General features: G+C 44.4%; 8 protein-coding genes and 1 long non-coding RNA gene across 11 annotated transcripts in view; 4 read left to right on the top strand and 5 right to left on the bottom strand.

Moving 5' to 3' along the window:
- LOC109537571 (solute carrier family 35 member B1 homolog) overlaps positions 1-5,861 on the bottom strand; it is a 6,960-nt gene extending 1,099 nt beyond the window's left edge. The window contains exons 1-4 of one of the 2 annotated variants that reach the window (XM_048662412.1): positions 5,703-5,861; positions 4,943-5,553; positions 3,724-3,933; positions 3,326-3,666 (exon numbers count right to left, since the gene is read on the bottom strand). In XM_048662412.1, coding sequence (XP_048518369.1) covers positions 3,466-3,666; positions 3,724-3,933; positions 4,943-5,530 — 999 coding nt within the window. In that variant the 5' untranslated portion in view covers positions 5,531-5,553; positions 5,703-5,861 and the 3' untranslated portion in view covers positions 3,326-3,465. Of the gene's footprint in view, positions 1-3,325; positions 3,667-3,723; positions 3,934-4,942; positions 5,554-5,702 lie in introns of those variants that run through there. The other variant, XM_019904357.2, reaches the window with a different exon arrangement.
- The window catches only part of LOC109537601 (ATP-dependent RNA helicase bel), an 86,232-nt gene that overhangs the window by 38,405 nt on the left and 26,509 nt on the right, over positions 1-21,318 (top strand). The window lies entirely within an intron of this gene.
- Positions 2,091-2,954, bottom strand: LOC125502920. Its single transcript, XM_048662413.1, has 3 exons — positions 2,813-2,954; positions 2,233-2,657; positions 2,091-2,179 (listed from the first exon to the last, which is right to left on the bottom strand). Exons 1-3 carry the CDS (start codon positions 2,864-2,866, stop codon positions 2,137-2,139), a joined length of 522 nt encoding a protein of 173 aa, XP_048518370.1. The 5' UTR covers positions 2,867-2,954; the 3' UTR covers positions 2,091-2,136.
- LOC125502922 lies at positions 3,020-3,449 on the top strand. Its single transcript, XR_007280605.1, has 2 exons — positions 3,020-3,257; positions 3,350-3,449. It is a non-coding gene; the product is annotated as an uncharacterized LOC125502922 (long non-coding RNA).
- LOC109537572 (profilin) lies at positions 6,020-10,042 on the bottom strand. 2 transcript variants are annotated; one of them, XM_019904360.2, is made up of 4 exons: positions 9,710-10,042; positions 7,177-7,348; positions 6,887-6,986; positions 6,020-6,241 (listed from the first exon to the last, which is right to left on the bottom strand). In XM_019904360.2, exons 1-3 carry the CDS (start codon positions 9,818-9,820, stop codon positions 6,889-6,891), a joined length of 381 nt encoding a protein of 126 aa, XP_019759919.1. In that variant the 5' UTR covers positions 9,821-10,042; the 3' UTR covers positions 6,020-6,241; positions 6,887-6,888. The 2 variants fall into 2 exon arrangements, with proteins under 2 accessions (XP_019759919.1, XP_019759918.1); XM_019904359.2 differs by having other exon boundaries at positions 6,020-6,986.
- Positions 10,402-14,764, top strand: LOC109537567 (serine/arginine repetitive matrix protein 1). The gene is made up of 8 exons (XM_019904353.2): positions 10,402-10,690; positions 11,021-11,110; positions 11,169-11,294; positions 11,344-11,514; positions 11,571-12,217; positions 12,280-12,684; positions 13,097-13,351; positions 13,408-14,764. Exons 1-8 carry the CDS (start codon positions 10,676-10,678, stop codon positions 14,720-14,722), a joined length of 3,024 nt encoding a protein of 1,007 aa, XP_019759912.2. The 5' UTR covers positions 10,402-10,675; the 3' UTR covers positions 14,723-14,764.
- LOC109537570 (eukaryotic initiation factor 4A-I) lies at positions 16,083-19,855 on the bottom strand. The gene is made up of 5 exons (XM_019904356.2): positions 19,760-19,855; positions 19,357-19,487; positions 17,439-17,938; positions 16,771-17,377; positions 16,083-16,710 (listed from the first exon to the last, which is right to left on the bottom strand). Exons 2-5 carry the CDS (start codon positions 19,374-19,376, stop codon positions 16,566-16,568), a joined length of 1,272 nt encoding a protein of 423 aa, XP_019759915.1. The 5' UTR covers positions 19,377-19,487; positions 19,760-19,855; the 3' UTR covers positions 16,083-16,565.
- LOC125502919 (U2 snRNP-associated SURP motif-containing protein-like) overlaps positions 20,120-21,318 on the top strand; it is a 7,031-nt gene continuing 5,832 nt past the window's right edge. The window contains exon 1 of the mRNA XM_048662410.1: positions 20,120-20,206. The gene's annotated coding sequence lies outside the window, so the exon portion shown is untranslated. The remainder of the gene's footprint in view (positions 20,207-21,318) is intronic.
- Positions 20,190-21,318, bottom strand: part of LOC109537569 (sodium-coupled monocarboxylate transporter 1) — a 7,274-nt gene continuing 6,145 nt past the window's right edge. The window contains exon 10 of the mRNA XM_019904355.2: positions 20,190-20,411. Coding sequence (XP_019759914.2) covers positions 20,269-20,411 — 143 coding nt within the window. The 3' untranslated portion in view covers positions 20,190-20,268. The remainder of the gene's footprint in view (positions 20,412-21,318) is intronic.

A 21,318-nucleotide genomic window follows, 5' to 3' on the forward strand; every position in this document is an offset into this window, starting at 1 on the left:
GTCTTCACGCTGCTCGTGCTGCATTGCATGTTTCTTCAAATCTTCGCACGCCTCTCTCAGGCGGGTGAGCTCCACGTCCTTGATGTCAATGGCTTCGGCCAAGGACTGCATGGTGGCCTCGGCTTTGACGAGTTTCTCCAATAAGTCCTTGTTGGCCTGCTGCTGCCCCTTCAAGTTCTCGGTCAGCTCCACTTTATCGTCGTCCTAAACCGGGATTATTGTTGCGTTAATTATCCCCGATTGCTTGCAGCTGGTAACTTGCCATTTTTCTGAAAACCTCCTGCATGCTCTCCAGCTGCTGCTTGAGCTCCTTGTTTTGCTGGATGGCTCTGGAAGCGGCCACTTTGTCGCTTTCCATTGCCGCTAGTAACTTCACGCTGTCCGGCTGATTGCCGCGAAGCTGTTCGATCATGCTCTCCAACTGAGCAATCGAGTCGGTTTTCGCCTCCAGCTCCTTCATCAGCAGCTTGTTCTCGTTGGATACCTAAAAAGTAGTTGGTCACAACCCCATATTGCTGCCCCCCAACAGCTTACTCTCGTATAGTTTTCTTCAGCGGAGGTTTTTTCGATTTGCAGTTGAACGCACATTTCCCTGGACTTGTCCAAGTCGTGGCGCACATCCGCACTGTGGGAGTTTCGCGTGGCAAAAGTGATCTGGTCGTTCTGCAGCACCTGCAGTTGCTTTTCCAAGGTGCCGATGTGGCTGATCCTACTCTGGTCCTGCAGGACTAGGGTCTCCCTTTCCTGTTGCAGCTGCTCCAGCTTGGAGCCCAGGCTGGAGATTTGGGCTGTGAAAAAGAATGGCAAATTTCCCAAATTAGATCTTCTGCCAGCATCTTCAGCTCACCGTTAAGCTGCTGGGCATACTGCTGGTATTGGACTGTTGATTCATCCCGCTCCTTTATAATGGACTTCAGCGATTGGTTTAAGCTGGCGATTTCACTTTGCAGCGCAAATTTCTCTTGAGTGAGCTGCGCCAGCTGATGGTCCATGCCGGCAGTGCCTCCAGAGGAGAGCTGCTGTATTTTCACTTCGGCCAGCGACTGCTTGCCAGCCAAATCCTGCAAGACATAAATTACAGTTTTTACGCTGGTTTTCTTCTATGGCGGGTGGGACCTTATTCGACTGCTGCAACTGCAGGTTTTCCTCTAGGGCGTTCTTCAGTTTTTCCCTGGCTTCCAACAGGTCTTGCGCCAGCTCCTCTTTCTGGGTCTTCAGTGCGGCGTACTCCAGCTTCAGAGCCTCTAAGCTGGCCCCATATTGTTCGCCTGCACTCTCGAACTTCACCTTGTCGGACTTCAAGCCAGCTAGTTCCCTTTCCAAGTCGGCCACTCTTGTTCTAGAGGCGCGCAGCCTTGCCTGCAGCTCCTCACACTCAGTAATCTTCTGCTTGCAGCTGATTTCATACTGGCTCAGATTAGAGGAAAGCTCAGTTTTCTCAGCCACCAGCAAACCGATGGTTTGCAGATGCGTCTGAAGCTCGCTCTTCATTTGCATGGTTTGCTGGGCGCTTTGAAGCTCCGAGCCCAGCTCCATGCGGCTCAGATCCTCCTCCAGCTGAGCTACACGGGCTTCCAGCTGGGAATTTGCGGCTCGCAGCTGCTCGGATTGAAGCCTTTCCTGGTCCAAATGAGCCGCCAGCTCAATGTTGCGCTTCTCCAGATCGGTGATTGAGCCTGAGGAGTAATTATCATAGTCCGGCTCCATCATCTGCGCCAACTGCTCAGAGAGTTGCTTCAGACCCTCAACGTTCGAGTATTGAATCTCTTTTTTTGTTAAATCGGCTGAACTGTCGATTTCCTGGTTGGTGTGGCAGATGCTGCTCCTTTCTTCTTCAGTTGCTCCGGTGGAACCTGCAAAGGGGCAAGAAAGCGGTAAGTGGCAAGGCCTGAAAATAGTCCTGACTCACCTAAGTAGTCTAATAGTTTCTGACTACTCTGTGGCGAAAATATGTTGTCCAAGTTGTTGTCGCCAGACTGAGCTTCTGGAAAAGGCCCAAATTTTAGTTGATCCGCTCTTGCTTGGGCCAATTCGCTCATTTCCTGCTCGCTTTTCTTCAGTTCCGGATCAATGTCAGAAAGCACATCATCCGTTGCTGCCACTTCATCGGGCGAATTGTGACTGATCTGATCCGGACTAGGGAACAACTGATAGCCTTCCTGACAAGAGTTTTTGTTCTCTGGAATGGTGTTTTCCCATATTACCGCACTACTGTTCAAATTGTCAAAATACCTAGGTAGACCTATATTTTCAGTGGGTTTTTCATCCCGTGTGTTGAAATATGTTAGCAGAGACGGGCTAGTGTGGTCAGATTGTTTTTCTGCGTCGTTTGTGGGCGAAATGCTATCGAAAAATGTGGCTGGGGCTTGATAGTTCGAGGACCCGTAATCGCTGGGTAATGCGGACTCTTCGTCCTGCTCCACATATTGGATACTGGAGGGCACACTCTCCGAAGCATAATTCTGTTGCGAGCCATCAGGGCTTTCTTCTGGAGCGCTAGAGATAGGCGAAACTGTTGCATTCCCTATGGAGTCATCCTGCGGGGGGCGCAGATCACTGGGTGTGTTTCTACTGCTGGATTGGGCACTGTCTGGATTCAAGTTGCCGGCCTTGGTGCAGTCGTTGCGTTTCTTCTTCAATTCCTGCAGTTCTTTGAACTGAAAATAAACCAAAACAACTTTGCTATGACATGTTTGTGATGATGTGGCCGAACTGGCTGAAACACCCGACTGACATTGATGAAAATGGTGTTTATTTGGTGCTTTAGGCGCTAGCGGGTCTCTACAACTAATTGCAACGGAAAAACACTCACTCGTTTTCGTGTATTTGCTAATTTCTGCTTTTTGTCTTCAGCAACATCCCCCATTTTTCCTGAATGTCACCCTGACATCTGCCACTTGTCTTCATCTATGATCTGCCCGTTGGTTTAATGTTGCCAACAAAGTGATAGTTAAGTTCCTAGAAAACCCCATTCGCGCGCAGTTCTTGTCGATAACCTCAATCATAGATGAAGACAACTAATCAATAACCACAAATTATACCCTCTAAGGGGGTATGTTCTGTGTCAATAACATTAACAAATTAAATCAATCGGCGACGTTAGAAAAGATGCTTAAACTTTTGCGAAAAACATAATTATTGTGCATCTAGCGACAAATTTGCAGGTGGAGTTATGAACTGTTGATACCTAAAGCACGATTTAGCAGCAGATAGTTAATCAATTTAAGCATTTTCCACCTGCCACCATCCGTTTTCTGGTAAGATAAACATTTTCTTCTATCACTTCGTCCATTTTTGCAGTTAGAACACAACAAACTGGGTCACAATTGTTTCAACTTATATTTTCCAGATACGTAACTGAAATACAGTTGTTTTACATAAAGGAAGTAGGTAGTTGATATCGGTCAACTGAACAGCACAGCGTCTGATAAATTGTTCGCCCCATGGTTTCCGGCTGCTTGCTTCTTATTTAACCACGTCTTTTTCCTTCTTCGGGCGGCCTTTGGCATAATATGCGTCAAGGAAGAGTCCGAAAAAGACCAGGAAAGCGCCGATCCACTGTCGCTCTGTGAGCGTGTTGCCGAAAAACACCACTGAGCCGAGCACGGTGAAAAACTTGCGAGTTGTGGTTACAATGGACAGAACTAGCGGCCCGAACTCGGACACCTATAAAAGAACCAGGTGGAGATTAGGCTCATGGAGAAGCTGAAGCCTTCGGCTTACCATGGAAAAGATGAAAAGCTGCCCCAGAGCCGAGGCCAGGCCGATGAAGAGCAGCGCGCTACATATCGAGACATTTTCTTTGGCATATTGGAGAAATGCGACGGATTCTCCTGTGATTAGCATCACCGCTATGAGGTAGAGACTGGACCAGCCGTTTTGCATCAGCATCATTTGCAGCCCCGTCGGTTTCGATTCCGCTCTGATTCGTTCCTGGAATACGTAAAAATGATACAACCAGATCGTTTTGATAATCCAGAGATTATTTATTATAGACTGGGAAAGCTCAAAGAAGCGGCCTGAACTGTTCAAACGAGCACCGCGAAAGCGTTAAAACTGCTTCATCAGGATCCCCGATTGCATCTTCTGTTGCAACCAGAAATTTCTTTGAATCGAATTGTTTTGTGTCAAAAATGAGTCCCGAGCCTATAAATTTTTCGCTTCTCACTACCCGAATGTGAAAACGTCGCGTCGTAAAACGCAAGGGCGGATCCAGGGGGGGTCATGGGGGTCATGACCCCCATTCAATTCTCTATCCAAAGGTGCCAAAACGAATTCTGTGGCTCAAACGGTTCTTGAGAAACTTCGAAAAAAGCAGCGTCATGTTCAAGTGGATTTTGCAACTAAAAAAAAAACCACGCAAATCTAAAACTTCTTGAATTCAAGCCTTTTTTGAGAAAACTGCTAACATTTCTCCATTCATGGTTCACTTTCTAAAAAGGCCATTTATTTCTTTCTAGAATGATGTACAAATGAGCGTTTTTGCTCATTTTGCTTCCGAGAAATGAGCAAAAACGGGATGGAAAACATGGAATTTTGGCATAATCTTGCACGTGTCTGATATTCAAATTTCGAATTTCCTCACTCGCTTTGTTACGACTGAATCGATATTTCAATTCTCTATCGAACGATGCCAAAATGAATTATGTGGCTCGAATGGTTCTTGAGCAACTTCGATAAAGGCCATTTAGTTATCTCTGGAACGATGTAAAAACGAGCGTTCTTGCTGACTTTGCTTCCGAAAAACATGCAAAACGGGACGGAAAACATGAAATTTTGCAATAATCTTGCGCCACCCTTACACAAAACGACGATAATTTTTCCAATTTCATAGACAACGGGAAGACTGTATTTTTCTACATAAGCCCCCCTGACTTTAAAGCTGGATCCGCCCCAGGTAAAACGAGTTCGAGCCACTTAACAAATTAATTGGATTATTTACCTGAATAGCCCCGGTGAGTCCATCCATCACCAAAGAGAGGATGAGTAGCAATTCGCCGACTCCGAAGCCCGAGTCTTCGGCTGTTGAGGATGCCACATTGTCTTTGAGCATGAACAAGACAACGCCCAGTACTATAATGAAGACGAATAGGTACTTTTTGAGCGTGTAGCTTTTCCTGCCAACCAGAACCCCCAGAACCAGCACTGGGATTGGCTTGGCCGACTTGCCAACCACTTGGGTCGGGTAGGGAACCCACTGGAGGGCCATATTGGAGGCCAACATGGCCAACAGGTACGTTACAGATACACTGGAATAGTACAGCTTGGAGGTTTGGTCCGCGCTCTGCGGCCAGATGTAGAGAGCCGCTCTGGCTACCACGTAGTTTATGAAGCATTGCGTGCATACCAGTGTAATGGCAAATGGAAATCTCTGCGTGCTGATCTCTCTATTGCCCTCGCTATCGACTGTCTCAATTTCGTATTTCGCTCTTGTGACTTTTTCCAGTAAAATCCCGAAGTAGAAGTAGGTGGTGAAGATGCCCAGTGCATAGAAGATGAACCTTCGGGTTTGGTGGCTGTCGGCTTTCATGATGGCTCTTGTCGACGAGGGAACTACGGGAACAGGGAAATTTACCCATATGGATGCATGACGTGGATTAAGCCCCAAACTTTGCCATTTAAATGAGGATTGTGAATGAAATATCGGGCTGTTAGGGGTGAGGGGTTACCACCTACTTGAAGTGCATAAGGAAGGAACTTACTCTAGGCGAGGCGCTAGCAGATAAAGAACATTGAGGAAAAAACACAGCTTTCCATTAGAGTGGCTTAATTTGCCAGAAAACCTTGGTTAGGGCAACACCTCTACGTCGCATGATGATGCAAATCAAAGATGGCGGCAATGTGGGCTGTCCGCTGAATTTAGGACTGGTGTTTCAGTTATATTATTAAATACATAATTTTTCACATATAAAATTTTCTAATCTCCATTGATCCAAATCCCTTTTCTATCACTCGCCCATTTGAAGCAAAAACAGGGAAAGCTTCAAGCGCAGATCGAACAACAATAAAACCACACCCATAATAATACAAATTTATTGAGTTTATTTTAAATACACAATATTCCTTGCAAATTATAGTGGAAAATTTACAAAGCTATAATTTTCCCGAAATCAAATTGAAAAACGTTTATTACTTGGTATTCTGAGCATTTAAAATGTTATTGATGCGATGCGATACGAAGAACACAGGCAGCACGCAACATGGACCTTCAATATATTGGGTTCAGGGGCAATGTGTTATACTAGAAATGGAAATGAAAATTATTGAATAAATCGAAATTAATCCAATATTGGCACTCAATGGTCGTCTTTCAGTTCATCGCAATGGGATGAAGAAAGCTGTTCGATTAGCGGTAGAAGAATGAGAGAAAACCGAAGATTTTGAAAACAAAACTAAGCTTTTTGTGCTGGTTTTTTCCTTTTCAGTCAAAACCGTTTTCTAAATTATAAACAAACCGAAACTTGGACTAGAAATATTTCAATTAAAATCTTATCAAGTAAACTCAGCAATATAGAGCATAATATAAAAAAGCTATTTATATAAAATGTAGTAGTAGTAGTAGTAAAACTTATACACACGACATGTTATTATGAGCCAACGCACGTATTGCAAGGTGAAAAATTAAATCATTCAAGCCAATTTAGCGTTATCGACGATACTTTCGAAAAGTAAAAAAAAATATACATAATAGGTCAAAATATATTTGGTTACAATGCAGCGTACGATTACTGATGTTCCAAAGAAAGACAAATTTACTTGTTCCGAAGTTGAAATTATTAAGAATGACCTCAGCATGTCGAGATAACACAAAATAAACTAATGCTGATTTCGGTTTAAAAAAACGTTTCACCACACGTCATGTATGTTGTAGAGTACCATCGGATACCTTTAGTATCCGCAGGTAATTAGGTAATCTCCTAATTTCTCCACCACAGAGGCTGCCTGTTGTGGCTGGATTGGGTCTTCGTATAATGATACTACCACAGCTGCAACAGATAACCCCATTATTACAACCACTCCTTTTCATCCCATTTTTATATCGATCAATAATAAAATTTATCACCCGACTGGTGCGCTTAATAAAAGGATTCCACCATAATCCCAATAAGATAAAAATTATCGCTTGCGTTCTTTTAATAGCCTCTGATCAAACGAAAGACTGACTGACAAAATTACCTTGGGTCGTTTTCATACAGTGGACGCCCACTTTGCCCAATTTGGCCCTTATGACTCGGTCCGTTCCTGATAGATATATATATCTGTTACCGGCCAGCGTAACTCCGGACGAGGTGAGGATGTCTTGTTTTTCAAAACCCTGGACTAACTTCGCTAACTCCTCCTTTGACACCTGCAACAAACAGACATCATTCCAGCTTGACTTTTCCTCGACTAAAACCCCAATAAACTACATCATTGGCCTGTTGTGTTAATTGGCCCACTGCTTGGCCAGTCTTTTTGGGGCTGCTGGCCACTGTGCAAATTCCAGTGGGTCGAAGCTACAAAACCACTGGCCACTCGCACAACAATTAATCACTTGATTCACATGAAGCACGGCGTATTTTTAAGCAAAAAAATGCAGTTGTGATATTGTTTTCAAAAATATTAACACAATTATAGTTGCAGCTGGTGATCGGGGTGTCAGGCATTTGGTCCACTGTGTATTTAGACAACTCAATCTGGAATTTCTGATAAATCCTAATTAGCCAATTAAAAACGAATTTGATATTTTCAACCGTTTGGGAAATATTGAGTTCAAACCTCAAACATCTAAGAAATTTGCCTCGATGAATCGACCTTGTGGCACACACAGTGGCCAGGAATGCCAAAAACGTGAGGAAAATGTTCCCATTTACAATGCGAGTCCTTTAAATGGTTGCTCTAAAAGAACGAAGCTTAAAAATAGATAAAAACCCACTTTCGCACGTATTAACGAGCTTGAAGTCATGCCAAGCGAATGTTGGGAAAGCGGCCAAAATCCACTCAAAAACACCAGATTCCATTGGGTTATGAGAGAAATGCGAATGACTAGGAAAGGAAATGCAATACATCTACAACGGAACTTAAACTACAAGTCCCTTATTAATTGGGAATTTCATCTATGAATCACTTCCAATATGTGTTTTATGGCATGGCGGGTTAATGGGGGCTCAAACTGAATTTTAAGAACTCCAGATAAGACAAAGGCAGTACGTGCAATTATCGCATTTGAGAGCTTGTTGAACTGAGTCTTATCTGGCAGAAAAAACGAACTGAAACTCGATCCATTGTGCTCCCTGCTATAAAAATAGCAGTTGATATGGGCATATGGTCTGAAGGCCGACCGCCAAGGGGGCCCAACACATGGCTGCAACAGGAAAAAACAGCAAAAATCTGCTCCTCTTTGCTGCCACATTTCCAGGTTATCAATGGATTAAAGGATTTATTATTTTGCTGTTCCCCCTGGGGAATCAGGACTGTTTTTTCCATTAACGCACTGTATGATTTTAATAGTATATTACAATCAATTTGCGACCCATTGAAGCAAAATTTGTTCCGCTGTTCAATTGTGGGCGAGCGCCACATTTCAGCTCGCCCCTTACAAATAGAGCAGCCCAAGTACCGACAAATGATCATCAAAAAATGGCTCTATCTACTTAGGGAAAACTTTCCTCAAAATCCCGTTTTTATTCTAAATATGTAGATCAATTTGGGTGAGTTTCCCTCTTTAATCATGTGCATTCATAGCAGATCTGTGAAGAAATTCCAATTAATTTCACTGAACAAACAAGCTAATCGGTTTTTTTCACCGTTGAATCGCCGATTTCAAGAAGGTTTTCTGGGGAAAAAATGGATAAGATAGGCGGCAACGATGCATTTCGTGAAACAAATAACTGGCAACCAATTTTTAGGGAGAGTTGAAGTCTAACAAGCCCTGGAGACGCAAGCCACTCCTACTTGCGAAACGTTCGAAAGACGTCTGAAAAACTCGCCTGGTTAACGGTATATTAAGAAAAAATGCCAACTAATCATTGGAAGGAAACATGTATTTGGTCAAAATCTGGCAACTGGTCACCGATGGAGAAATTTTCCAGGAGAGCCAGATGCCAACTGAATTACTCATTTGGTTGAAAAACAAACTCGAGATATCCATTAGGGTCAAGAATGCTTGTAAATCCCTCTAAGCGTCTAGTTCTAGCCAAATAAGTCCAAGCCAAACCTGTTTGGCCTGTTACACTGTGCCGAATAGATTTGATTCTCCAACAAATGCTTGAGACTAGTTTTTGCAATGATCACTTTCTTGAACCGACTGCCTGAACGACAACCAGTGCAGAAAAACGGGGAAATTTTCGGGAGTCCTTGAAAGACTTTTCTCCATCCTTCAGCCTCTCCTTCCCATATCTTTCTTCTCCCGTCCGCCATTTTGAATGCAACCGGTAAAGGCTATTTTGGAGAAACTTGCCAACTTTGGCAGCTATTTGGCACCGAACAGCGGGCCTAGACAAAGTCAGCCAGGCGATGATTGACTAGAGAACAGCCAGCCGGTTGAATTTTCCTGATTAAAGCGAATTTCCTATCAAGATGTGCAGGCCCAACCCATATTTCCTTTGTACTGCGCCTAGAGGTTGCATCCATATATTGACCGGTTTTCAAGGGGGTAAAATCCGCATTCGCTGAAGGGGGGCCGGCACCGTTCGGGGGGCTCCTAAATCACAAGAACCTGTTCACTCACCTCGAAATCTTCCGATTTGGCCCAAACATTTCCATCGTGTCCTGCGATAGCGGCTTTGGTGACACATCTAGAAGCGAGGAGTTGTTTGTCTACGTAATCCTGCCAACTCATCTTTGTGGAAGTTATTTGATTAAGTTGGGGGCTGCTTGTTGCAAATGAGATCGATTAATTAACGCGAACTCGCCGACGAATTAACACTAACACAAGATCTGCGAATTTATTGAAAGAGAACCGACTTTGACAGTTGGCAAAGCTCTAGGGCGCAAGTTGAGTTTCAACATAGTGCCAACCGCCAGCGCGAAACCTTCAACTATGGTGCAGGTTGCACCTAAACATCCAAACGTCACTAATTCATAATTGTTTTCCTTAATTTGCCTTAGAAGAGCTTCTCCGCTTAGGCGTCGCCTTCCTGATATACCCTGCAAAGCTTTGGCAGCAATAGTTCACTGGGGAATATTTGTTTTATTAAATTGCACTTAAAATGGGCTGCCCTCTGCAGCCATGTAAACATGTCATAGCCATACCAGCAGCTACAAGGGCGCTAGATTGGTCAATTTTCCTCAACCTCTCCATCTAGAAAGTGTTGAAAACCTGCACTAACTTTCCTTTGGACCAGAAACCGGCAGCAATCGAGCATGTTCAGTTTTAATGGGTTTTTTCTCAATCCGGAGCCAACCGGGGTTGGCACCAGTGGCAAAAGACAGTTGATGACAATTGAAAGGTGTTGTTGATGGTGCACACACACAAAATGGTGGTTACAGTAGTGCTCCCGCTAGTATAAATGCTGTATTTTGGATTATTTGCGCCTGAATCGTTTGTGACCCAGTTGGTATAGCCGCAAGTTATTTGGACTTCAGGACGTTGAAATATGGAAAAGTTTTCCATAATTATCTAAAATTTCAATTGCCGGCGAAGTGGAATCACACTAGAATTGAAATCTTTTAAGTTCAACTTTTTGAGTGCTGTATGATTATGTACACGGTAAGCAAGCAGCCCTGGCCAGGTCAAAAAAGGCGTCAGTGATTTTCACATAACCCCGAAAGTGGCCCCACATGGAAAAGTCGCAGATTTCAATTGCTTGCAAACTGTCATGGAGTTGATGTTTGTATAGCCGATAGTTCACTCGTGTGCCCCATTTGGGTTTAATCAGTCTGTCTTTTATTCACAGCCCATTTTTTTAAAGACACATGAACAGCGTCCGCTATGGATTAAGCTTGAAAGGACTGCTTTAAGAGTTTGCCACCTTTTTCAGAAGGAGAATCGTCTCGTCCTCGTCCATTCCGTAATTTAATTCAAGTTTAACTTTTTCAGGGAACGACAACCGAGCAGGACAATCGCTTTAGCGATAAGGAGAAGAAACTGCTCAAGCAGATGAAGTTTAATGTCTGCTTAAATCAGCGAGTGAGTATCGATTTGTGAGTAAAAAGCTTGGGTTTATAGGAGTTTTTTTTCTATCTAGGTGGACATGTCCAAGATCAAACTGGACGTGATCAAGCCATGGATGGAGGACAAATTGACAGAAATATTAAAAATTGACGATGATGTGGTGGTGGACTTTGTCTGCAACCAGCTGCTGGATGAAAGAGTAAGAGCCAAGCAGATAACGTCCGAGCCATTGCTTACCTGTCGCTCAGTTTCCAGATCCAAAAAAGATCCAGATCAATATCACCGGGTTCCTGGAGCAGAAGAACGCGCGGGAATTCATGGCGGAGCTCTGGACGCTTCTGATATCCGCGCAGGAAAATCCCACAGGCATCCCCGACACTCTGATCGACCTGAAGCGAGAGGAAATGGCATTGAAAAAGGTAACACTGTACAAAAACTATTTGCAACTAGACACGTAATTGCAAATCTCTTGCAGGAGAAGGAAGACCGCGAGAAAGAAACTCGCGAACGCGACAGGGAGAAGTCGGAAAAAGAGCGCAAGTACAGGGATCGCGATAGATCAAGATCCAGAAGGTCCAGGTCGCGTTCCAGAGGTCGCAAGCGGTCTTCCAGCCGCCAGCGCAGCAACGCGAAGGGCAGAGACCGGAACTCCAGCCGCGACAAGAAGTCCCGAAGCAAAGACAGGCACTCGAGGACAAACGACCGGAGGTCCCACACCAAGGACCGAAAATCGAAGAGCAAAGAGCGGGCGTCAAAGAGCAAGAACCGGCAGAGTAGGAGCCGGGAGCGGAAGTCGCGCAAAACGGCCAGCAAGTCGAGAAGTCGGGAGCGGCGGTCCCCCAGCAAGGCGAACTCGCTGCGCAACAAGGCCGACCGATCAGCCAGCAGGGGACGCAAGTCGACCAGTAGGACCAGAAGGAGCAGGAGCGGCAGCAACGCGGAGAGCCGCCCAAAGTCCCAGGATCGTGCGAAGCGCGACAAACGCTCCAAGAGCAAATCGAGGCGATCCCACTCCAAGTCCAGCTCGCCTAAGCCGGAGGAACCGCCCCAGAACAACGGCAATGTCAGCCCGAGGAAGGAAAACGGAAAAGAAGACCCGGAACCGCCCGCGTCTAAACCAGCGTAAGCACAAACTCCTGTTTCCCAACGTGAACTCTTCCTCATCTAGACATGTAACATTGCAGCGAAAATCCAGGCCAGCCGATCTCCAAGCTCCAGGCCAAGCTGATGTCTTTGGCTGAAAACAACAACCGCTCTGCGGCCTCCCGTTCCAGATCTAGATCCAAATCCCGATCATCCAGCGCCACGTCTTTCAAGGGCAAATCCAGGTCCCGCTCCAAGGGCCGCGCCAAGGACAAGCGCGGCTCCAGGTCCAGTTCGCGCGACTCCAAAGACAAGTTCGAAATCAAGAAGAGCGAAAACAGCGTGCAGAAGAAGCGCCACTACCGCTCCAACAAGGACAGTTCGGACAGCGAAGCGGACAGAAAGAAGCGCCGCTCTCGATCGAGGAAACGCAGCCGGGATGCGAGCCGCAGGAGTGCCTCGCGATCCAAACGGTCCCTAAGTAAGAAGCGAAGTCTCTCCAAAAGGTAGGCGCTCAGTCACTGTTTTATACGCGGGTCTCGGGCAGCCAATCGACTGGTTGCTTGAGGTGCGACGGAGCTTGAATTGAATTCTTTCGGGCAATTTTCGATCAGGAGAAGTCGTTTCGAACATGTATTGCACATCCAGTTCTACGAATCTTTTGCATTCTCTATGGAAATTTCAACTAATTTTCGATATAGAACTCGCGATTGAGTAGCAAATACACTCACTTAGCTGGTAATAACGAAATTAAGCAATTCTGGCTGAGGAACGGAAAGGGCACCCAATGGGTATGTAGGCGAATGATCAGTTTGACAGACAATTTTAAACGCAACTAAAATTAATCGGAACCGCGCCAGCTGTCGCCTTCTGATAGTAATTGTTTTACTTCACTTACAGATGAATTTTTGGTTCCAGACGGAGCGGTTCAAGGAAAAGGAGCCCCAGCGGACGGCGTCGCAGCGCCTCCAGGGGCCGCAAGAGTCCATCGCATCGCAGGAGCGTGTCTCGCAGGCGCAGTCCTCGTGCCCGGCGCAGCTACAGTCGGCGGCGCAGCTTGAGCAGGTCCAGACGCAGCTTGAGCCGCAACCGAAGAAGTCGTCGCAGCAGAAGCAGGCGAAGCCCCATTCGGCGCAGAAGTCGCAGCTTGAGTCGCCGCCGAAGCCGCGATAGGTGCGTGCAAGGCCATCCATCTGAAACATTCAACTAATTGTATGTATCTTTTAAAGGAGGAACCGACGAAGCCGCAGCAGAAATCGGGGTTTCAGAAGGTCGCCAATAAGAGACCGCAGACGGTCGAGGAGCCGCGACAGAAGATCGCGTTCCAGAAAGCGTTCGGTGGATCGAAACAGTTCGAGGAGAAAGTCCTCCAACAGGGAGAAGGCCCGCAAAGCCAGTCCCAGTCCAGTGAAGAAGGACGAACGCAAAGAAAAAGAGGACTCGAAGTCCGGAAAAGTGGCGCAATTCATCCGACTAATCGAGGAAAAACGCGACGCGCCCGGTGGCAAAAAGTCCGAAGAATCGAAGAAAGTGGACAAGGACTTGAATGTTCAAGAAAAACGGAAAGGCGCCCATTCGGATGAGAAAGCGCATGAGAGTCGCGCCAAGGAAAAAGGTAAGAAATCCAAGTCGAGGAGCTCGAGTCCGCAGAAGTCCTACCCGATTCCTCCGCTGGGCCCCCCGCGCTATTCCAAGAGCCTGTCCAGGACGCCGTCGCCCTTCATTAAGGCCAATGAATTTCCGCCAAAGGGTAAATTGGAAAACTCTGTGGGCGACGATAAGAAGAAACGCCCCAAAGAAAAGCTGGAAATCAAGACGAAAAAGCGAACGAAGAAAGTGTCCCGATCTGAGAGCGAGAGCTCCAGTGATTCTGAGAGTGAGGATCAGAAGGAACGCAAGAAGAGGCGCACTAAGCGCCGGGCTAGAAAGCGCGAAACCAGCTCCAGCGATAGTGACGACGATGACTCGGTAAAAAGCAAAAAGGATCGCGCTAGCAGTGTGGAGATTGAGATGAGAGGCAAAAAACACAAAGAGCGGAGAAAGGACGAGGATAGTGCGGACGAAAAACGCGTCGTAAAGAAGCGACGGCAGAGCTCCGATTCCGAACCGGAGGAGAAAAAGAGCAAAAAAAAGCGCTCGGTGAGCTTGGAAAAACCAAAAAAGACCAAGAAAGACATTTCGAGCGAAAGCGACAGTCACAAAAGAAGCAAGAAGCGAAAAGACAGCTCGGATGAGTCGGACAGAGTGAAGTCGAAGCGCTCACGCAAGGATTCATCTTCAGAAAGCGATGACGATGTCAGCAAGAAGCGCAAACATAGAAAGCGAACCAAGTCCGAGAGTGAATCGGAGGAAGAAATCGAGGGCAAGAAACGCAAAAAGGACAAGAAGCATAAAAAGAAGAAGAAGCACTCGAAGAAACACAAAAAGCACAAGAAAAAGAAGCCGGAGAGCGAGGACTCTGAAAGTGAGTTAGACGAACAGGTCATCGAGGACGAGAAGAAATTGCGCGAGAAAGCCCTCAAGTCGATAAATAAGTTTAAGTAAATTTTGTGGTCAAGTCGTAAATAAACTTTAAAGCTGCTAAAATTTGCCTTTTTCCTGAAAGTCTGCTAATTTTTTTAGGCAAAAAGCGCCAAGAATTCAATAAGATATTGCCACTTACAGTTCAAAGTAGGCTGAAAGTTGCAATTTCTGGTCTAAAATTTATTTAGCTCGATTTTGATCTATGACGTGCCAAATCCAAGCGAAAATCGCGAATTTAAAGCCTTTAATGCAAAAAGTGTTGTCCTATAATCTTAACAAACATACTGTCAGCCGAAATTTACATCCAAAAACGTTTATCGGTCACAATGAAGAAAAAAACTGTATTAAATCACAAAAGGTCAAGCAAAAATTGGCTTGTGCTGGCAACTTCCGCCATTTATCAAAGAAAAGAGTAGAATTAGCATCATTAGCAAATGACCACACATCTTATGTAATATTTAAGTCGGAACTGTAAAAGACCTCGAAAATTTATGCGACGTATGTGGACTGTGTTGAGTTGCGCTTTTGATGCCGCTCTGTGAGTTAAAAATCATTGCGCCGCACCTCGAATTCCGCATGTGGCGGAATAATTGTTTTAGTATTATTGTATAATTTGTTATAAAGCACTAGGCTTACGATGTCCCTATACAAAATTTCAGCAGCTTTCAATAAAAAACGACTTTTTTAACATAGTAGATCAAAACATAAGCAATTTGCAATATGTCCTTATAGGAACTTTTCCAATTGAATGTATCCCTACTATCGATTCAGATACACCCTGTATATAAAACTGCCAGGAAAACACGTACATTTTTTAAAAACCTACCCGGTGTTTTTTAACTGAATTCATCACCGCCAATAAACTTAAACACCACATGTAACTGAACGATAATATAAATGTTTTCCATTGCTATAATCTTAACCAACATACTTTCAGCTGAAATTTACAAGCAAAAACGTCTCTCGGTCGCAATATGAATAAAAAAACAATTAAATCACAAAAGTTCAGACAAAAATCGTGAGTTTCAAGCGAGAAATTACTACTTTACCGTAAAAAATTATCTTGTAAGCTCACCAAACATACTGAACCTGAAACGTTCGGTTTATAAACAGTTCAGATTAAATAAGTTTTTACTTGTAAATTTCCAAACAAATGCACTAATTTCAGTAAAAATCCGCAATTTCTGCACAGAAATGTGAACATTGAACGCGCATTCCAGCTTAAAGCGTCATAAATTTGCAACATCCGAATGGGAATTCACTAATGCTTTCAACGTACAAAATCCGATTGAGGATTCGCGTGAAACCATTCAACGATTTCAAGGAAAAAGGAGTGGCTCGAAAGGACTAAGAAGGACCTGATGCTGGTTGAAAGCATGTCTTCGTCAGAGAGTTTTATTTTAATATTATACAAAATATTTTAAAGAAAAGCGATTAAAACTTTCCTTTCATGCTTCACGTGCAGGAACTGCAAATGGAAAGTTTCCGTTTGCACCTCCTGTAATTGAAGAAGCCCTTCCAAACCCCAATCAATTCTCTCCGAAGGTGTTCCCTATTCCTTGGGAAAGTCTTGATTGGATGTTGGAATGGCTTACATGGGAATCGGCGCCAAAAGTCTGTCGCCGGTGGAAACATGCTGGCGACCAAAAAATACGTCAAATACTTTTTTAAATATTAATTGATTACACATAAAATTATGAAAGAACCAAATAAAAAAAGGTGGAGTCTATGGAGCGTAAAACGCGACGCAGCTAACCCAAAGATACGATACGGCGCACTATGTAAAAGTCTCCGCGAATATCACACCTCAGGCAACGCTTCGACACATTTGCTTCAGAATGGCGCTCATCTGACCGCGTCTGATCTAAATGAGATCAGCTACGTTCATAGGCATCTCGGCGATATTTGTATTGTAAAACTTCTCTATGTCGTTGAGGTTGCGCTTGTCATCCTCAGTCACGAAGTTGATGGCAACGCCCTTACGTCCGAAACGCCCACCTCGACCAATTCTGGAAAGAAAACATGCTTACTACCAGGCGGATAATCAGTTGAATGCTTCAGAGCCTTACCTGTGAATGTAATTTTCTCGGTTTGTCGGTAAATCATAGTTGATAACTAGGGAAACTTGCTGGACATCAATGCCCCGAGCAAGCAAATCGGTGGTGATCAACACCCTGGAGGACCCTGTCCGGAACTGCCTCATAATAACGTCACGCTCCTTCTGCTCCATATCTCCATGCATAGCCGATACCGTAAAGTCCTTCTTGTGCATACTTTCGGTCAACCAGTCGACCTTGCGACGAGTATTACAAAAGATTACAGCCTGAGTAATGGAGAGGGTGTCGTACAAATCGCACAACGTCTCCAACTTCCAGTCCTCCTTCTCAACGTAGACGAAGAATTGCTTGATACCTTCCAAGGTAAGTTCTTCCTTCTTGACCAGAATGCGAATGGGAGCTCGCATGAAAGATTTGGTAACGTCCAGCACATCGGGCGGCATGGTGGCCGACAGCAGAATGACCTGAACATCGGCGTTCAACGTCTTAAATACATCATGGATTTGGTCTTTGAATCCCCGCGACAACATCTCATCAGCTTCGTCCAAGACAAACATCTTAATGTGCTGAGGGCGCAGCGCCCTGCGGTTAATCATGTCGAATACACGACCGGGAGTTCCTGAATAAGAAAAAATGATCAGTAAAACGATCCTTTGCGGCAAAATAGCGGCCAAACTTACCCACAACTACATGGACGCCAGTATCCAGCTTCCGCATGTCCTCTCGAACGTTAGTTCCGCCAATGCAAGCATGACACTGAGCGGACATGAAGTCGCCCAAAGCGATGACGACTTTCTGAATCTGCTGAGCCAATTCCCTGGTCGGTGCCAGAATCAAAGCCTGACATTCGCGCACAGTTGTGTCGATTTGCTGCAGAATGCTGATGGAAAACGTCGCCGTTTTCCCTGTTCCCGACTGTGCTTGGGCGATCACATCATGTCCCTTGACGCATGGAATAATGGCGCGTTGCTGGATGGCGGACGGCTTTTCAAAACCGTATGCGTAAATGCCGCGAAGAAGCTCCTCTTTCAGAGACATGTCGTCAAAGTTCGTCACAACTTGTTCCCAGTTGGACTCGATGATGCCGTCAGGGTCCATGCCTGGCGGTCCATCGTATGCAGGCTGCTCCTTCTCCTCGGAAAAAGACCCGGTTTTACCGTTCTTATCCCACTCTTCATTTCTGCAAGGAAAAATTTCTGGTTAAGTAAATGTTTTATGTAAAATATGCCAATGAACAGTGACAAAGGCGGGCCTTGGCAGCGGCAAAACCGCTGTCTCCTCGACAATAAAACATCGAGCATCAAGCTGAATAGAATGACAAAAAAAATCATCAAATCATCAATTAATTGGGCGTTTGCAATACCGTATTCGCGAGTTCAACTACCTACCGCTGCGAAACGTCAAATTAGTCATCAAGTGACAGTTGATACTTATCAGAATTGTTTATTTATTGGAGTTGATGACATTTATAACATAAAACACGACTTACACCTTTGTCGATCTGTTTCTATTTTTTTAAAAGCTTGCAAAAGTTGATCGGAACAAAACAATCACATGTAAACGTCAATGTGACACCAGTGTCAAATTAGTACTTAACTTGTGGTTCTAATTTTAACCACCGGGGGGCGTGTGGACCTTTCAACTCGCAAATAACCTCTGCAATCCGAACTAATTGTGGCAAGGACACAAACAACATAAATTTGACTATGCAAACTGCGTTTCATATTGTGGATATTTTCTTCGATTTTTATGGAAAAGTTCTTAAATCACCTGTTTGAAGGGTTGGGGACAAACCAAGTCCAGACGCCCCCTGGTGGTTAAAATTACAACTACAAGTTAAGTGGGAATTTGCCACGTGATTTGTCTTCGTCTAATCAACTTTTGCAAGCTTTTAAAGAAATAGAAACAGATCGAAAAGTGTGTACGTATTGTTGTAGGTAATAAATGTCATCAACTCCAATAAATAAAATGTTTAACAAGTCTACTTGAACTCGCGAATACCCCTTCCAACGTGACAATCCCCCCAGTTACGAAATTACCCAAGACTTCCAGGTTCAAATGTTCAAAAGACTTCGAGTTATGCTAGGCCTATGATCCAAAGACTGAATGACCTAGCTAGATCCTAAATAGCTTTATACGTTTGGGGGAGGGCAATTGGAGACCCAAAGAGATTTTACCCGCTCTAAAATGAGTGTTTGAGTGTTAAAACGTGAACAATTTTCCCGTGCCCCAAAGACCCACGTGCCAGATTGAAAAACCCTAGCAGGTAGCCATAACCAAAAAAAAAACCTGTGAATACGTAATTATATAACTGTAAATCAATTCGCGCTCAAAGGCTGGATCAAGAGATCGGGAGGCTATTTTTAGCGCAGTTCGCCCAAATGGAGACCTAACGGTAGCGGTTCTTCCCCAAATCGGGAGTTTTTCACGCCATGTTGGCATATATAAACCATGCCGGATGGACAATTCTCCCTCTTTGTGGCCTCCATTTGGACAAACCATGTGGCACAAACACAGCCTTTCCGATCGCACGCTTTACAGCACAACTACGGCTTCTACTCGCTACGTTAAATAATAGAAATTAAACAAAGTACTTGCCTCCGTTCGTGTTCTGACATGATCACTTTATCTAAAAGCGAAAGAAAAGGGATGTCGCCTGTCGAGTTGAAAGCTTCAAAAAGTCTGATATTCCTACGCGCTGACAGCTGGGGCAAACTGCACTGGAAAACCTGAAAGTTTAAGAAAACACTCACTTCACCTGCAATTTAGATGCTCTAGAATCGGTTTATCTACTGCCTGAACGAGGTTTCTCTATGCGAACGTGAATTTTGATGGGAACTAATTTCGGTGCGGAGCACGAGATTGCTTTAGCCGGAAATGGCGGATCCGGACACACGCGGTATTTTTGAATTCACTTTTTTCTAATCAACAACCACGGCCTGATTTCGATTCCTACTCATTCGCTTGCTTATTCTAGAAAATCCGCAAAATTAAAACATACCTTGAGACACAAGAAAGTCACACAACAATCTAGTTGAACAGCTAAGGGACAAACAACCCTTCCGCAATAAACCACTCGAGAAAATGGTTTTAATAGCTAATGTCAAAGCTGCCCAGTGCTTGGGCAATGTTGCCAGCAAAAGTCTTCGGCGTGAGGAATCAAAATGGCTGCCGAATGCAAGTTTTCTGTTTTAGTTAATCACTCACATCAATTAGGGCTGATTTACCCAGCCAGAAACAACGAGAATAAAAAATAGGTTTTTCTGAAAATAACCGTCACTTCGGAAATTTCCGAATAACAAACTCCAAGCGCCAATGTTGTCAAGAACTCAAAATCTATCTGGAGCGGCTCCAGTAGGGCGCCCTCTATTACGCAAAAGTGTAGCCGCCAACTTTGTAATTGACGTGGCGCGAGGAAATTAAGTTGTGAGTTTTTGGGAGAAAACCGGTAAGATTTGCTTTATTTTCACATTTATTCGCCTAAAACAATGCAGAACTATTGAAAAGCGGTCATAACGGCCCGGTTAGTTCGGTCAACATATGTGTGGTTAGGATGCTGTCCACGCCGGCGTCAAGCGGGGGCTGCGCTCTCAAGAGTCTTTGCACCACCGGCGAAAAGACGTCTTTATCGAGCTTTTTGCCCTTATTGTATCCTATAACACATAAAACTTTTAGATTAGTTCAATGACCGTAGACATGTAGAATCAAAAGTGCGTCTATGGGGCGCAGACTGTCAATGGCATCAGGCGCAAGGCACATTCTGACCAAAATATTTCCTGTTTTTCGGAGCAAAACATGTAACCTTACAGAAACGTTTCGAATTGCACAAATGTAACATATTATGGAAGCTTTTCAAAAAAGTTTCAGGAGCGTCTTTAGCGCATACGAGATTCATGGTTCTACGGCCTCCCATCGCGCATGGCATTTATTATCTTATAAAGCGGGGATAAGCAACAAGCGGCCCGTTTAACATGTTTATGTGGCCCGCCACGCATTTCTAAAATTGAATGTATTTTATCGACTTTCTTCCATCAATATATTGTTATAAAATCAATAATAATCGCACTAACGCAAAACGGTAGTTCGCACTAAAGCGAAACAATTTTTTGTTGTTGTTTTGTTTGTTGTGAGATTGAAAAATTTTTTCTAGAACCTTTTGTTGCTTGGAATTTCGGACAAAACCCCAATAATTTTTTTTGAATTTTTATCAAAAATATTTCCCCGAACACAAGGGCGGATCCAGGGGGGGCTCATGGGGGTCATGACCGCCCCCCATTCAATTCTCTATCTAACGATGCCAAAACGAATTCTGTGGCTCGAATAGTTCTTGAGAAACTTCGAAAAAAGCAGCGTCATGTTCAAGTGGATTTTGCAACTCAAAAATAACCACGTAAATCTAAAACTTATTGAATTCAAGCCTTTTTAGAGAAAACTGGCAGCATTTCCCCATCCATGGTTCACTTCCTAAAAAGGCCATTTATTTCTGTCTAGAATGATGTACACATGAGCGTTCTTGCTCATTTTGCCTCCGAGATATGAGCAAAAACGGGACGGAAAACA

Source organism: Dendroctonus ponderosae, unplaced genomic scaffold (genome assembly GCF_020466585.1).
Source record: "Dendroctonus ponderosae isolate FM_Combo_2020 unplaced genomic scaffold, Dpon_F_20191213v2 Dpon_F_20191213_11, whole genome shotgun sequence".
NCBI classification, from domain to species: domain Eukaryota; kingdom Metazoa; phylum Arthropoda; class Insecta; order Coleoptera; family Curculionidae; genus Dendroctonus; species Dendroctonus ponderosae.